At 54.5% G+C, this 15,142-nt stretch overlaps 1 protein-coding gene across 1 annotated transcript; it reads right to left on the bottom strand.

Moving 5' to 3' along the window:
* Positions 1-207: 207 nt before the first annotated feature.
* Positions 208-6,101, bottom strand: LOC129023424 (protein DGCR6L). Its single transcript, XM_054470122.2, has 5 exons — positions 5,818-6,101; positions 5,578-5,738; positions 2,014-2,114; positions 1,198-1,338; positions 208-754 (listed from the first exon to the last, which is right to left on the bottom strand). Exons 1-5 carry the CDS (start codon positions 5,925-5,927, stop codon positions 605-607), a joined length of 663 nt encoding a protein of 220 aa, XP_054326097.1. The 5' UTR covers positions 5,928-6,101; the 3' UTR covers positions 208-604.
* Positions 6,102-15,142: the final 9,041 nt, after the last annotated feature.

The following is a 15,142-nucleotide window of genomic DNA, read 5'->3' on the forward strand; positions in this document are numbered from 1 at the left end:
CTGTACAGATGGCAGTGACAGCATCCTGGGACCAGGGCTGGGGCAGGAAAGGCTGGAGGGTCCCAGTCTCCATGCAGGGGGAAGGGTGGTGGGCTGGGCACACAGCCCAGGAAGGGGCCCCCAGGCAGAGGCCTCTGCTGCAACAGAGGTGGGGGCCCTACCAGGGACCTGGTTATGGCAGAACCTGCAGCTACCACACAAGCCACATGCGGGCCACACTGAGGCATCTTTATTTCTCTGGGTCACACAGAGCTTGGGCCTCGGAGCCTCTTCTGCATGGGGGCTGCAGCTGCCAAGGGAGCGGCTGAGACCAGAACAAGCACTCGGGTGGGCCCCAGTGCAGGTTGGGATGTGCCCCATGGAGTAAGGTATGAGAACCCCCAGCCTCACTCTGCCTGGCCCTGAAGCAGACAGCAGCAGGCTGGCCCAGCCTCCCCTTTATGAGACTATCCTAGGGTTTGACAGCAAGTCCCAGATGAAGGGTGACAGGCAGCTGGGGTCCACCTGGCCTCTCCTCAGCAGGAGGAACCCCCTGTGGGCAGCTGGAAAGGCAGTGGCCAAAGGTCAAGAAGATGAACTCTGCCCAGACTTCTGCTGCCTGTGGCTATGGTGGGACAGGGCTGCCTTTCTGGTCACACTGGGCAGCAGGTGGCTGCCAGGGACCTCCTAGTCCCAGGGCTGCCTTCCCTGCCCGGCAGCCCCTCTGCTGCAGCTTCCGGATGAGTTCCAGCAGGTTCATCTGCAGCATCAGCTCCTGGGATACAGAGGGGCCCCATGAAGGCCAGAGTGACCCCCGGGCCCCTTTCACCCCGGCCCAAGTGTGCCAGGCAGTGAGCCCACGGGGCGACCATCCTGTGAAGCCTGGCCGTGGCCTGCCAGGACAGGGTGGAATCTGAGCCTCTGCCTGCAGCAGGGCCACTTGGAATGGCATGTGGTGGGGGAGCAGAAGAGGGCCCTGTGGGGCACAGCAGGCCTGGGGAGGGTGGGCAGTGCCCATGGCTGGCTGGCTCACCCCCCTGTAGGGAATGGGCCTGGCCTCCATGCTGGGAATGGCACAGAAATCCTTTCCAGAGCCTCAATCCTTCCACTTCACCCCCTATACCCTGAGCCTGGCTCCCCAGGGACCAGCAGTGAAATCCCAGATGGAGTGGGGCCCAGGGGCACTGGGGCTAGGGCAGAGCAGGCCCAGGCACTGACCTGTGGGTTGGTGGTCACGTAGAAGCCAGCCACCCCCGCCTTCTCCAGTGTGCTCTGCTGGTCAGCCACCTTCCGGTCCAGCTCCAAGACGATCTTCCGGTCCATCGCCCGCTGCTCCTCATGGATCCGGTGCTCCACTGCCTGCCATGGGGCCGGGGATGGCATTGGGGGAGGTGAGAGCAGCTCTGCCATCAGGGGGCGGGGAGGTGAGGGCAGCTCTGCCATCAGGGGGCGGGGAGGTGAGGGCAGCTCAAACACATGCTCCTGCTGCCGTCCCCAACAGCACCAAGCTCTGACACCACCGATGCATCCTCACCACACCCAGGCCTCTCCTCAGCCATGCGAACCCCTGAAAGGGGCCCCAAGGGGCTTCCACGAATGCCTTGCCTTGGGACCACACACACATCTCCACAGGCACACCCTGCCCCATGGCTTGTTGGTTACATGCCGGTCTCTGGTTGTCCCTGTGCTCCCAGGGAGAAGGATGAGCCCCTTCCTGGCTCACCCCATCACCCCACCATTGCCTTTGTACCCCCCCGAGGCCACCTGCTCTGCGGAGACCCCAACCCACGAGGGGCACTAATGGACTCCAGGGGAGCACCGATGGGCCTTCACCCTCCACCCAGTCCCAGCACACCTGGCACCCTCAGCGAGGAGCCACCTGGTGGGACTCACTAGGCCTCCAGTGTCCCACTCAGGCCCAGGGTAGCCACCCACACCTGAGCCCCCCACACCCCTTCAGCTCAGCCCAGTCAGCAGAGCCAGGTGGTGCCCACAGGAGAGCTGGGCCGGCCACCCTGCCTGCGCCCCCAGTACCTCTAGTTCTCGCTGCTGAGCCGCCTGAAGTACAGGCAGGTTGTGGGGCCGGCAGGCCTGCTGGGCTTCCTGGTGCTTCTGCCGCAGCGCCTGCCTGAGCACTGGGAGGGATGAGAGCCCGTCAGCAGGCGGTGGGACTCGGCAGCAGCCCTCACCCATGGGCACCTGCCTTGCCAGCCCAGCAGAGCAGCCAGGCCAAAGGGGTGTCTGCACTGGGGAGGACGCCAGCCTCCTCCATCCTCCCACCCCACTGTCACCCAGGGCCAGGCCCTCCTCCGGTGGCAAGTCTCCAGAGGACTCCAGAAGGTGCGGGGCACTGAAAGAAGGTGGGATGGGGGAGACTGGCCACGTGGGGCCAAAGCTGTAGCCTGAGACCCAGGGCAGCTGGAGGAGGCAGGTGGGACGGAGGCTGCAGTCTGAGGGCTTCAGGGCCCCCACGGCCACAGGCCGTGGGACATCTACTGAAGTGTTGGAGACCACCTCAGGCAAAGGCATGGGAAAGGAGCAGGAGGAGCGGGGTCGCTAACCCTGAGCGTGGGGCCTCTGCCTACCAGGGGTGTGGTTGGCCCCTCCACCCTTGGTGCCGCCCTTCAGGGTGGGCAGCCCCCTCCCCCATTTGCAGCTCCCAGCCCCCACACAGCACCAGAGGGAGAAGGGTGAGCTGACCTGGGAGGCCCAAGTTTGGCATGAACCTGGGGTGCCATAAGCCTGTGCGGCTCTGAGCCAGGGAGTCTGTGTGGCTTTGAGGGGCTTGCCCTCGGCCACCAAGCAAAGCTCCATGGTCCCTGCTAAACTGTGCACAAACACAGATGTGCAAACTGTCTAGTCTGAAGGGAGTGTACAGAGGAAGCGATCATGGGACATAAACCATCATGGCAAAATGGAACAGCTGGCACCAGTTCATTAAGTGCCAAATGGCTACAGTTCCCCAGGAAGGAGGGGTCCCTGGCCACAACAAAACGCGAAACCCAACACTCTGTTCCTGGGAAGAGCCGTGATGTTGCAGCTCTTCTCTGGTGGCCAGTCTCCAGGGAACTCCAGGGCCCCTGAGGCTCCCCTGCAGGTAGCCTGGCTCTGGCTATGCCTACAGCCTTCCCCAATCTCCTGTTTCTTAGCATTCTGTACACACCTCGACGAAGGTATTTACCAAAAGCCCCCCTCAAGACAGCTCCATAACACAGGGAAGCAGGGAAATGTCATCTCCTTCACTCTACTGATCAAATATTGCTACAAGTGCCAGGTCCACTACCAGATTCCACTAGGTAGGCAACCAAAAGGCAAGAAGAGAGCCACGCCGGCTGCCTGGGCAGAAGGGGCCTGGCCTTAGACATGACCAGGGAACACAAAGGAGGCAGGAGCAGCCAGTCACCCCTGCCAAATCAGCAGGAGAAGCAGAAAGTCAATGCAGGCATGCCTGCTGCTGGTGGAACCAGGGCCTGGCCCAAACCTTCTGAAGGACAAACAGCACTGGGCCCAGGCAGTTGCTGAAACTCCCCATCCTGCTAGAAGGAACTACGGCTCTGTGGAAAAATGGGCGATTCCAGGACTGAGACACGGAGAAAACAAGGAAAGATGAGCCTGAACACACAGGTGAACCAGAAAACCAGAAAGTGCTCACAGAATGATGGGGCGGCATCTAAAGGAGCCTGGAGCGCCCCCACTGGCCACACGTGGCACAGTCTGAGCATTAAGGAATAATGAGCCACGCGCCTGGGATTAGTAAACTGCATGCATCTTACAGCTCAATAAAATGTTTAAAAAGACAATCGCTCAGACATTTAGGGGAAGAAGTAATGCCAATTCTACACAAACTCTTCTGGAAAACTGAAGAGGAGAGAACACTTCGAAACTCATCCTATAAGGCTGGCAAAAACCCTGATACCCAAACCAGATATTACATGAAAACTATAGACCACATTTTGTCATGAACATAGACAAAAAAATTCTTAACAAGATTTTAGCAAATCAAATCCAGCATACATAAAAAGGTTACTACAGCACGACCAAGTAGGATGGAATTCAAGTAATTGTAATTCACTGTAGTAATAGAAAATGATTAACCACGTGATCAGCTCAAGAGCTGCCAAAAAGGGATCTGTCAAAATCCAACATCCATTCTTGATAGAAACACACCAATCCTGGAGCAGATGGACACTGCCTGCCTTCTGGGAAAGGGGGCCTTGCACTGCTAGGAGGAATTTTTGCCACATTAAACCTGCCTCTAATCAGGCTCCTACCAGCAGTCCAGTGTACAGTAAACCCAGAGAGTGGAGAAGCAGGTTAAATGCAAGAGGAAGCATTTCCTCTGATAGATCCAGAGCAGGACATTCTAATTACAGAATTAGACTCTATAAAAAGTCAATGCCACAGTAAATGTTGGGGACTGTTCCAGAAGCAAAGAGACCAAAGTAACCAACTGTAGTACATGAACTTGGACTGGATCCTTACTTATAAAGCAACAATTTGCCATTAGTTAGGTACCATGATGTGGCCGTGCACTGAAAGTCAGGAGACACCCGGAACACTTAATTTCTCAGGGGGCTACCTTCTGCAGCTGTGTAGGAGACCGCTCTTGTTCTAGAGAACTTGCTCCCAATCCAAGGCCAAGGCTGACCCCACCCCCCAGGTTGTCTGGAGGCATTCTCGGTTTTCAGGACTAGGGAGGGTACCCCTGCCATCCTGCAATGCACAAGACAGCATCTCACCATAAAGACTTACCCAGCCACAAATGTCAACATGGCTGGGTTGAAAATCCTGGTCTCCAGGAATGCTGAAGACTCTTTGTGAATGCTATGCTGTCACATGTATGTATTCTGGGATATCAAGAACTAGAGCAAAATGTTAACTACTGAACTTTCGGTGGAGAGCACAGGTGTATGCACTACACTATCTTTTCAGTTTTTCCAAATGTTTGAACTTTTAAAATAAGAAGTTTGGGGAAAAAAAACCCAGCAAAGGTGGAAATCTGATGGTGCAGGGGGACCCGCCCGATATAATTTGCAGGAAAGGGCTCCCAAGCCCAGGAAGCATGCGGCTCAAGTGGGAAGCTCTTCCGGTTTGGGAGGGCGCCACAGGAGACAGTGCTTAGGAATTTGATGTGCAACTGGAATGAGGCCCTGCGAGGCCTGAGAGGGAACTGACCCTGAAGGACTCTTGCTGCACAGCTGTCAACAGACCTCCAACTACCTAAGGGTGCTGCACAGCTGTCAACAGAACTCCAATTACCGGAGGGCAACGCAGTCAGATCCACCACCAGAGTCGGCCTGCCGGCCAACCAAGCACGGAGGCCTAGGGCCATCAGGCCTGGAAGGGGGTGGGGCACAGGGAAGCCCGAACAGGGAGTTTCTGCTAAGAAGGAGGGTGCTGCGCAACTGAAAACAAAACTCGTTGGACACATTGGTCACCAAAAAGGCGCTGTCTCAGTCTCTGCGCCCTTGATTTTGTTAATCTTAGAGACCTCTTCCGAACACTCCCAAGGAAGGAGCCGAGCTGCACAGATACCAAGAGCTGCCGCGAGGCGCCGACCCCGAGGAGGCGGCACCTCTTCCCGCTGCCCCCGCACACCTCGGTGCTCGTTCTGTAGGCGCAGGCGCTGGTTGTACAAGCTCTTTTCGGTGAGGTGCTGGATCTCCAGTAGCCCCTGCACGATTTCGAACACGGTGCCGTCGAGAAGCGCCAGAGCCAGGTCGCTGAGCGTGGTGTAGGACAGGCGCTGCTGGAAAGAGCTGCGGGTAGGGGGGCGCGGTGAGCCCCGGCGGGACACGATGCGGCCTCGGCAGGCCGCCGCCCGCCCCGCCCGCGTACCTGGGCAACTCCTTCACCAGGCTCTGTAGCGCCGACAGCAGCTGGTAGTGTCGCTCCTGCTGCCGGGCACCGTCCGCCACCTCCTCCAAGGCGCCCGCGTAGCGCTCCATGGCGCGGATGCCCGCTAGCCGCCGGCCGCAGCGACGAGCACCCCCAGCTCACGTCATCCCAACCGCGGCGGGTCCCGCCCCTTTTATGACAGTCCCGAGGGCAGCGCGCCCCGCCCCTCTTACGACAGTCCCCAGCGCGGCGCGCCTCGCGCCTTCCCCGCCCACAACCACGCGCCCCGCCCCTTGCGTCATTCAGAAGGAGACGCGCCCCGCCCCTCCGCGGTGGCTGTAAGGAAGTTTTCGCTCAGCTCAGGCTGGCACCTTCCTGCTCCCCGCGCGACCTTAGAGGCGAGACTCCGCCGCCTGGATATCGCAGGACCGTGGAGAATCCCACCGGCCCTTGCTGAGTCATTGCGGGCTGAGGTCCGGGCTCCGCGCCGGCGCGCCTGCGAGGTGGACTGTCCCGGTCACCGGCCTTCCCAGAGGCAGGGGTCTTGGGCCAGAGCCCACAGGACCTGGGTCTAAGGCACCATCCGCGGCCGAGCAGTGGCGCTGGGGTCTGTCTGCGTCCTCTCTGCCCCCGGGGTGAGACAGACAAGACCACCCTAGAGCCTCTGGGCCAGGACAGTTGGAGCCGGATCCCCATCTGGGCCTGCCATGGTCGCCCCGGGGTGCCCGGCCCGCAGCCGGAACCGCGAGCCCAGACTGCGCTCTCCCCGCTCCCCAGACCAGCTGCTGGGCCGGGGCTGGGGAGCTTCTGGTGGCTGGTGTGGGCGGCAAGCCACCCAGGCGCTGAGGCAAGAGACCGAGGACACGAGCTGTTGCAGTATAATAAAATATAAAACAAAGATAGTTATACCAGATATAGATCTTAGATATGATTATATATGAATATCAATAATCATTAGTTGGTAGCAATTACTCTTTATTCCAATATTATAATAATCCTTGCTGTATAATCATTAACCTAGGAAAAACCAGGCCACACAGAGGAGCTGAGGGGACACAGTGAGGAGTGACCAGAAGACAAGAGTGCGAGCCTTCTGTTATGACCAGACAGGGCCACCAGAAGGGCTCCTTGGTCTAGCAGTGACGCCAGCGTCTGGGAAGACGCCCGTTGCCAGGCAGACCGTGGTCTAGCGGTAGTGAAAAGTGTCAAGGAACAACACCCGCTGCTTAGCAGACCGGGAAAGGGAGGCTCCCTTTCCCCGGGGGAGTTTAGAGAAGACTCTGCTCCTCCACCTCTTGTGGAGGGCCTGACGTTAGTCAGGCTCACCCACAGTTATCCGGAGGCCTAACCGTCTCCCTGTGATGCTGTGCTTCAGTGGTCACGCTCCTAGTCCGCCTTCATGTTCCATCGTGTACACCTGGCTCTGCCTTCTAGATAGCAGTAGTCAATTAGTGAAAGTACTAAAAGTCTCTGATATGCAGAAATAATGGCATAAGCTGTCTTTCTCTCTGTCTCCTCTCCCTCTTTGCCTTGGCTGCCAGGCAGGGAAGGGCCCCCTGTCCAGTGGACACGTGACCCATGTGACCTTACCTATTATTGGAGATGGCTCACACTATTTACCCTGCCCCTTTTGCTTTGTATCCAATAAATAACAGCGCAGCCAGACATTCGGGGCCACTAACGGTCTCTACGCATTGGTGGTAGTGGTCCCCCGGACCCAGCTGTCTTTTCTTTTATCTCTTTGTCTTGTGTCTTTATTTCTACACTCTCTTGTCACCGCACATGGGGAGAGACCCACCGACCCTGTGGGGCTAGTCCCTACAGGCTGGGGCTGAACCGGCTAGGAACAGGTTTTAACAGGAGGGGTTTGGGTGGAGGAATGGCTCCTGCAAAGGCCCTGCCAGAGTCGGGTCAGGTGGATGGGCGAGAGGACCGGTGTGGCCAGGCTGCGGAAGCCAGCACAGGAGACAAGGGCGGGGGCTGTACATTACAGAGACTGCTGGGGGCTTGTCCAAAGAGCAGCAGGGGGCACGGAAGGGCCTGGGGACACAGACACGATCAGACTTGCATTTCATCAGGCATTCTTTAGCTGCCTGCAGGGTGGCTGGGCTGTGTGAGATGACCCTTCTTTGACCAGGTTAGGAATTATGACTGGTTTCCAGAGAGAACATTGGTTAGCAGTTGGCTATGGGGGGAGAGGGGGCATTGAGACAACTGGGGTCCCCCTGAAGTGCCAGCAAAGTCTCTGGTTTTCTCCAGGATCTGTTTCCTCAGTCCCTGGCAGGATTGGCTCCCCTGCAGGCCATGTCTTTGTGATCCCTTCCAGACAGAAACCAGGAGTGAATAAAGTGAATAATGACAAGCGCTCAGGCCACTGCCGTGGAGGGCGGTCCACAACCCAGAGCTGGTCATGCGCCGGGCACCCTGGCCTCCAGGTCCCTCAGAATGTCAGGAGCTGGAGGTGGGACTCGAGATTGTGGGAGCTGAGCCTGTAAGCGAGTAACCAGGAGCCAGCTGGGGCTGGGCTTGGTCACTGTCACCTCCCCCGGAGGTCGTGAGTGGGATGAGCAGCTGGGTGAAGATGCCTGCCTGTTTCACCAGTGTCCCTGCCCTCAGTCCCCCAGTCCATGAAGGGTGTCTGTGTGGAGACTGGGAGGATAAAGGGCAGCCCCACGTGACAATGATATGTGCTGTGGCCAGCTGGGCAACACTGTCGCCAGCTCCGGGGTCTGCCAGGTGGGGTGGGGACTGTGAGCCACAGCAGGAGCAGGCCAGGCCTCGGTTTGGACACCTGCTCCTCTGCCTTGTCCGGGTGCTGATGCAGGAAGACCCCTTCTCCAACCCTTGGTGCAACGTCTGACCTGACCAGCTTCCCCAGCCCAGCAACACTGCTCCCCTAATGTGGATGTCAACCTAAAGAAACAAACTAAACCACAGTTCATATAGAGAGTTTGTGTGGACCAAGGCTGACAGAGCTGCCCAGGACACACCAAGTTGCCGTGGGAGTGCTTCATTCAGCCTTATTACAACAAGTTTTTAAAGACTGAAGGGGACAAGGAGTGGGTTGATACGAAGTTAGCAGGAATTCTGACTGCTTTCCAGAGAGAACCTTAGTGACTGGCTATACAGTGTTGGACTACAGGGTAAGAGTTATGGTGTCCAGCGTCTGGCTTTTTATGTCTACTTGGCGTCAGTCTGGAACCCACAGAGCAATTGGCTTCAAGAGGTCTTTAGCTCAAGTGGGAGTGACATGTGACTGCTGTTTCATTCCAGTGCCTCTCTGGGCCAGATAATTAAAGGGGGCTCGCATTCCTCATATAAAAAGTTATTTTCTTTTGCATGGACATGAGCAGTGGGTCACTCAGGCATGGGGACTCCTGTGGGTCTTCAGGGAGGAGTCTCATCCCCCAGAGCCCCAGGGATGGGTGATGTGTGTGTAGGAATGGGGGAGCTGTGCGCAGACATGCGTGTCCCCTGTGTGTGTGCACACAGTGGGCCCCACGGCTCTTTACATCAGGTGGTATCCACCGAAGGCCTTTGCTCTGTGGCCACTGTCCACCTCCACTTAGCCTCCCAAGTCCTCCAGGCTGGCTGGTGACACCTTGGGTTAGTGTGGGGTGACTGGTGTGTGTTGGGGAGCTGCAGGTCCCCTATCTCTGACACAGGTGTGTCTGGGCAAACACCAAGTCTGTGGTTTGAAGGGATGGGAGCCTGTGTGTATGTGTGTGCACGTGCATGTGTGGCAAAAGGCTTTGCTGCGTGGCTTTTGTGTGGGTCTGTCTTTGAGTGTCACGTGTGCCTTTCTGTGTTTCTCTGTGAGTTTTTGTGTGTCAGGTTGTGTGTCCATTGTGTGGGCGGAGAAGCAGCTCTGCCGTGGGGCCTTCAGCCATTGCAGGATCCCCATAGGCCACGCAGAGGTGCACACAGCAGCTGACCTAAGCCTGTTCCTCCCAGAACATCAGGCTGCACCCAGGACACCACTCACTCCCTCTGTCTCCCGAGACTGTTCCTCACTGCCTGCCTCACTGGCCCTGGTGAGGGTGAGGCTCCCTGCCCCCCGCCCTCACAACAGAGCTGCAGATGAGGACGCCCCCCAGCTGCAGTCTCAAGGGGCTACTCCACTGTGGGTGTCCCGCAACGCATGCCCTCTGACCCCTTTTGTTTCAGTGCTGTCCATTTTAGTGTGTGGCACCAGGACGGCAGGGAGCTGCCACCTCAGGCTTCTCTTATTTTTACTCTGTGAGTAATAAGCTCTGAATGAGAGGGGCTCATTGTGTCTTTATTGTCAAGTCAGTCAGGCCTTGGCCTTGGCGTGTCTTGCGTGTGCTTGACAAATGTATTGCCCATGGGGTCTGGTGGAGGCACAGCACCCTTTTAGAAGACAGGGTCTGTGCGGACCAGTTACAGGTGACATTTCCTGGGCACAGCTCTTGCCTAAGTGGTGTGGGATGGGAGGAGGGCGGGGCCTCCCACTGTCCCACCAGCAAAATGGGCTGTGTGGCCAGCTCCTCAGGACCCGAGAGCATTTGCTCCAGGTTGATAAAATGTTGTGGTGTTGGGTGGCAAGAGTAGGATTGAAACCAGCCACCCAGTTGGTGCTTTGTTACCATCAGAAGTGTTTGCTGAGTCAAAGCAAATGGCCACTCAAAACCGAGTGGGTTGAGTGCGGTGACTCACACCTGTAATCCCAGCACTTTGGGAGGCCAAGGTGGGCAGATGGCTTGAGGCCAGGAGTTCAAGACCAGCCTGGGCAAAAGGGTGAGAGCCTGTCTTTACAAAAAATTCAAAAAATTAGCTGGCATAGTGGCATGTGCCTGAAGTCCCAGCTACTTGGGAGACTGAGGTGGGATCACTTGAGCCCAGGAGGTCCAGGCTGCAGTGAGCTGAGATCACACCACTGCACTGCAGCCTGGGCAACAGAACAAGAACCAAATAATAAATAAGTAAGTAAGTAAATCCATCCATCCACCCCAGAGTGAGTCAGCCGGGGCTGCTGTGTTGCTCCTCCTTCACCCACAGGATTCCCTGGTTCCAGCCAGGAGACGATGGTCAACAGCCACTGCTATAGTGGTGCCTAGTTAAAACTCTTTGGTTTCTGTTTCTGTAAAAAAAAGTATCTAATTGCATTTGGGCAAAAAACTTGCAGTGAAGAGAGAAAAAGAGATGAAAGCAACCTGTGAGGGAGGCTCGGGTTGACGTGCGGCATGTGCTGTTGTGTGAGTGTGATGGGTGTGTTGGTTTGCACTGTAGATGCTCAGGAAGTGAGGATGTGTGGAGTGCTGACTGTATACATGACACCTCCACTGGCCAGCCGAGTAGAGTTTCATGAAACAATGTTGGTGGACTCAGCCCTGAATCCCTCAGGCAGTCAGAGAGCAACCTCTGTCTTTTTCTTTTTCTTTTCTTTTCTTTTATTATTATTATTTTTTTTGAGATGGAGGCTCGCTCTGTTGCCCAGGCTGGAGTGCGGTGGCGCGATCTCGTTTCACTGTAACCTCTGCCTCCCAGGTTCAAGTGATTCTCCTGCCTCAGCCTCCTGAGTAGCTGGGATTACAGGCGCGTGCCACCATGCCCGGCCTTCTCTGTCTGTTACAAAGTAAAGAACTTGAGGTTCCTCATGCCAAAGCTGCAACTCCTGTAAAAGCAGGTGTGTTTGTTTTGCAGAAAAGAGGCCACATGCCACGGGGCTTTGCCCTGTGTGCTCCAGAGAGATTTTAGAATGGAAAACAGGCCTGCCCAGATGAAGAGATGTCACTGTGTGTGTGTGTCTATGGGCTACCATAACAAAGGACCACAGATGGAGGCCAACAACAGGAATGTGTTTTCTTACAGTTCTGATGGCCAGAGGGCTGAGATCAAGTTGTTGGTAGGGTTGGGTTCTGTAAACCAAAAATAAAATTCTAAGACCCCTTCTCTTGGCCAAGGGCATTCCAGAGTTCACGCAGTGATGAGAAGCAGACGTTGGACATGTCTCGTTTTACCCTCCTCCCTTTTGGAATTCAGGAAAAGCTGACCAACATTAACATCAATATAGACCTTAAGTCTGATCAGAAACATTTATAATCTACTCTCTCTGAAGCCTGCTACCTGGAGGCTTCATCTGCATAAAACTTTGCTCTCCATAATCCTTTATCATCGTAACCCAGACATTCCTCTCTACTGATGCCAGGTCTTTAGATAATAACTTCACTCTTTCAACCAATTGCCAATCAGAAAACCTTTAAATCTACCTATGACCCCAAAGCCCCCTGCTTTGAGTTGCTCCGCCCTTCCAGACTGAGCCGATTGTAAATCTGATCTGTACTGATTGATGTCTCATGTCTCCCTAAAAAGTATAAAAGCAAGCTGTACCCCGACCACCTTGGCCATGTGTCATCAGGACCTCCTGAGGCTGTGTCATAGGTGTATCCTTAACCTTGGCAAAATGGACTTGCTAACTGGATTGAGACCTGTCTCAGATACTTCTGGGCTCACAGTTCCTTCTGAGGGCTGTAAGGGAAGGATCTGTTCTAGGACTCTCCTTGGCTTGTTGATGGCTGACATCTCCCTGTGTCTTCACAATGTCTTCCCTCTGTGTGTCTTGTTAAAAGAAAAATTTCAGCCAAATTACATTTAAAAGAGTTTAGCTGAGCAAAGAACAATTTGTGAGTTGGCAGCCTCCCAAGCCAGAGTAGGCTCAGAGACTCCAGCACAGGCACGTAGTGAAAGACTTATGGACAGAAAAAGGAGAGTGACCTACAGAAAACAGAAGTGAGGAACAGAAACAACCGGATTGGTTATGGCTCGGTGTTTGCCTCATTTCAACACAGTTTGAACAGTTGGCCACATTTAATTGGCCAAAACTCAGTCATTGGCGCAAAGGTAGGCTAGAGTCTGTTTACGGTTCCGTTTAGGTTATAGTTTACAATGTGCAGAGAAAACTTTAGGCTAAACTTAAAATACGTAATGAGGTAGTTTTAGACTAAACTTGATTTAACAGTCTGTTTCCAAATTTCTTCTGCTAAAGACACCAGTTATAGAGTGGGATTAGGGTTCGCCCCAATGACCATGAGGTCATTTAACTTCATTACTTCTGTAAAGACCCTATCTCCAAATACAGTCACCTCCTGAGATAACTGGAGGTCACGACTTCAACACATGAATTAGAAGGGAGACAAAATTGAACCCATCACAGTCACAAGGGTCAGATTGATGAGTTTGTTCCATCAGCACCTCCAGGCTGTTGGGGAACGTGCAATCTTCTCTTGGCCCCACAGTCAGCCTTTGGGAAACTCTTCAGCTCCTGGCAACAAGCTCCTGGAGTGGAAGAGTAGACCCAGGCCAAGGGAAATGCCCTTCTGTGTAAGGCAGAGAAAAGGGCCACAATGGAAAATCCAGACTAGGCTGGAGGACCCTGTGGGCCTGGTTGTGACACCAGGGTATTTCCAAAGAGATCGGTGATCTGCCCACGAGGGAGGTTCTCTCCCAGGCCATGGAAGGACCACACATTTAAAGATCCCCATCTCGGCCAGGTGCAGCGGCTCATGCCTGTAATCCCAACACTTTGGGAGGCCGAGGCGGGTGGATCCCCTGAGGTTAGGAGTTTGAGACCAGCATGGTCAACATGGTGAAACCCCGTCTCTACTAAAAATACAAAAATTAGCTAGGTGTGATGGTGGGCGCCTGTAATCCCAGCTACTCGGGAGACTGAGGCAGGAGAATCGTTTGAACCCCAGAGGCAGAGGTTGCAGTGAGCCCAGATTGTGCCATTGAACTCCAGCCTGGATGACAAGAGTGAAACTCCGTAAAAAAAAAAAAAATACGTAAATAAAAATAAAGATCCCCGTGTCCTTTGGTGTTTGCTGGGCGCGATCAGAGGCCTGGAGGCCCTAGACCCCTCCTGAGGCCTGTGCTGCTCTAACTGGTGTCTGTCCATCCAACACCTTCACACTTCCCTCCCTAGGCCTGAGAACCAGGGGAGCGGATGTGGAAATGCCAGTTTGAGGGCAGGAGAAAATGAGATGAGATGTCCAGCTCCAGTAGTGAGGGAGGGAGAAGGGAAGTGAATTCTCCTTCCCCAGCCTTTGTGCCACTCAGGCCCTCAGTGGATTGGGTGATGCCTGTCACACTGGGGAGGGCTGTCTGCTTTACCCACTGGCTAACATGCTAAATGCACCTGGAAATGCTCCCATGGACACAGGTGGAACAGTGTGCAATCCGGGCATGCTATGGCCCAGCCAGGATGGTCAACATAAAATCAACCATCACAGGACCATGGGGGTTGATGAACGATCTCTGAGCTCACTAGAGAGAAACCTCCAGTGAACGAAGAGGAGGCACCAATACTCTGATTCCGATTTGCTTGCTCAAGTATTGGCGGCAGCTCACGCCTCACCTGGAGACCTTGCTCAGCTCATCACATAAGATCTTTTAAAAGGCAGCCACTTTTGCGTCGCAATTCAGCCAACAAGCCTAGAAACCATCCAACAGGCCATGCGTGTGGCCTTTGTGCTCGGTCCGGGCCTGCCGTGCACTGGCTGTGCACCAAGCCTGGTCTGGGAGGGGGTTTTCTCCTGTCAGCCCTGCCAAGTAAAGCCTTTGTTATTGCCTGTGGTCAGGACTGACAAATCACACACAGGAGCCGGACTCAATTATGACACTATGTGACATGTGGCATCACAAATAGCCAAAACTACGGACACAGACCTGAGACACATTATGCTGCTTTATAACATATGCTATTGTGAAAGTAGATAAAATGTAAAAGCTGCTGGGACCCCCCCAGACACTCTGAGCCTTGAGATAGATGTGACTCATCTGAGCCACATAAGCAGGTAGTTGCAACTTCAGCTTCTTAGATCATAAATTCTCTCTTCCTCATTGTTCATGTTCTGTAAATGACCAGGAGAAACCAGAGACCAGGCCTCCCCTTCTAGTCACTGATCTTTGTCATAGATTAACTGTGTCCTTTATTGTCCTGTACCTAACTCAGACGAGATGGTGCAAAAGATCCCATGCCTTTTACATCTTCATTGTGGAATGTTAAATGCCTTTCTCAAAAGGAATACTACCTTGACTAATCAGATTACTGTAACTGCGTGCTAGCCTTGAGGGAATATGTTGAAACCCTGCTAAGCTTCCCAAAACTTATTTATGTAAACGAGCCCCAAAACTTCTCCACTTTGGAGCACTGAATTCCATTCTTTGGAATCTGTGTTCCTAGGTGGCTGCCATCAAGGTTTGTGCTCAAATAAACTCTACATTTAACCATATTTCCTGAGACTTGTTATTTAAGGTTGACAATATCATATGGCAGCCAAGAGATGGCCTGCAGATGTGAGTCACA

This window comes from Pongo pygmaeus, chromosome 23, assembly GCF_028885625.2.
Source record: "Pongo pygmaeus isolate AG05252 chromosome 23, NHGRI_mPonPyg2-v2.0_pri, whole genome shotgun sequence".
In the NCBI taxonomy this organism is placed as follows: domain Eukaryota; kingdom Metazoa; phylum Chordata; class Mammalia; order Primates; family Hominidae; genus Pongo; species Pongo pygmaeus.

What these genes read in the sequence shown, in the direction of transcription:
- LOC129023424 (XM_054470122.2), bottom strand. Translation starts at nt 5,927, where the DNA reads ATGGAGCGCTACGCGGGCGCCTTGGAGGAGGTGGCGGACGGTGCCCGG. An exon ending in CCTACAGAACGAGCACCGAG is followed by an intron (nt 2,115 to 5,577) that starts GTGTGCGGGGGC and finishes CATCCCTCCCAG; the next exon opens with TGCTCAGGCAGGCGCTGCGG. An exon ending in ACGTGACCACCAACCCACAG is followed by an intron (nt 755 to 1,197) that starts GTCAGTGCCTGG and finishes TCTGTATCCCAG; the next exon opens with GAGCTGATGCTGCAGATGAA.